Source organism: Frieseomelitta varia, unplaced genomic scaffold (assembly GCF_011392965.1).
Source record: "Frieseomelitta varia isolate USP_RPSP 00005682 unplaced genomic scaffold, Fvar_1.2 scaffold_334, whole genome shotgun sequence".
Taxonomy (NCBI): domain Eukaryota; kingdom Metazoa; phylum Arthropoda; class Insecta; order Hymenoptera; family Apidae; genus Frieseomelitta; species Frieseomelitta varia.
The window spans coordinates 120,573-121,704 of record NW_025110073.1 but is presented as its reverse complement, the minus strand read 5'-3'; the positions used below and the strand labels follow the sequence as shown (position 1 = coordinate 121,704).

Genomic DNA, 1,132 nt, shown 5'->3' with positions numbered 1-1,132 from the left:
ACGGAGTTTACAATCGCTGATTGTGTCATTCGTGGAGCAAACTTATAACTATACTGCGAATATTTGTGCAAATTTATATCTCCATGAACATGATTAAAACTATTTAAGATATATAAAAATTCATTTCATCGACCAAATGATATAATGTTTAATGTATTTTGGATAATATTTATAATTGTTATTTATTATTGCTTCAAATTCAAGTAATATATTATAGCTATGTAAGTAATCTTTTAATTTCTTCTGTTATTGAAAATTGTACGTATAAATTTTGTTTGTTTTGTAGCACTCTGTAAATATGAACACACAATATTTGTTACGTTACCTCAAAGTGGCGTAATAAATTTCAAAGAACGACAGATATAGCTTATAGATATAGTTTGTAATAAATTTAGAGACATTTTGTAAATAAGTTTTTGTAAATTTTTTGTACATTTAAATATACGTAAAGCAATCAATAAATATTTCATGATTAATATTACAAAAGAATATTAGAAATTTAGTCTTCAGTGCAACACTTTTAATTGTTTGAATATTAAGTACACGAATGGATAATACTAACAATAAAACTAATATAATACTCAAGAATAATATAAGACCGATTTCGAAAGAATAAAATACAAAGTGAACTTACCTAGGTACACAAACACTATAGTAATATCCATGATGGGTTAATACGTGATACATTTCCGGTACCATTCTACTAAAACAAAGAATAGATAATAGCGCAAGCACTATGTTCCATAAAGCAAGTAAACCTCCCAGTTCTAATTTGGGTCTGTTGGACATATGACGACGTCCTCCAAAAATTAGCAGAATGTAAATGGCACAGTAGTAGAAACAATATGGAAAATGGTCTTTCATCAACGCTTGGGTATCTGAGTAAACAAAATTCTTCTCAAAATTCAACACATAAGAATAGTTAGGCAATGTGACCCGCATACGATCCGTGGGATGCAGTTGGACGTCCATGTTGGAATATCTTTTATTCCCTCACTGGTCGGAGAAAGATTAGAAAATACTCACTACTGCCTGTCTAATAGTAGGAAAGAGAAAGTAATTACTGAATGCTCTTTTGATTGTATTTTGGTACAAACAGAAAAAATATTCAAAGTTGAGAGTTCGTATTTAC

General features: G+C 29.3%; 1 protein-coding gene across 1 annotated transcript; it reads right to left on the bottom strand.

Moving 5' to 3' along the window:
• Positions 1-582: 582 nt before the first annotated feature.
• Positions 583-1,126, bottom strand: LOC122530254 (elongation of very long chain fatty acids protein 6-like). Its single transcript, XM_043657059.1, has one exon. It carries the CDS (start codon positions 970-972, stop codon positions 631-633), a length of 342 nt encoding a protein of 113 aa, XP_043512994.1. The 5' UTR covers positions 973-1,126; the 3' UTR covers positions 583-630.
• Between the last annotated feature and the right edge of the window lie 6 nt (positions 1,127-1,132).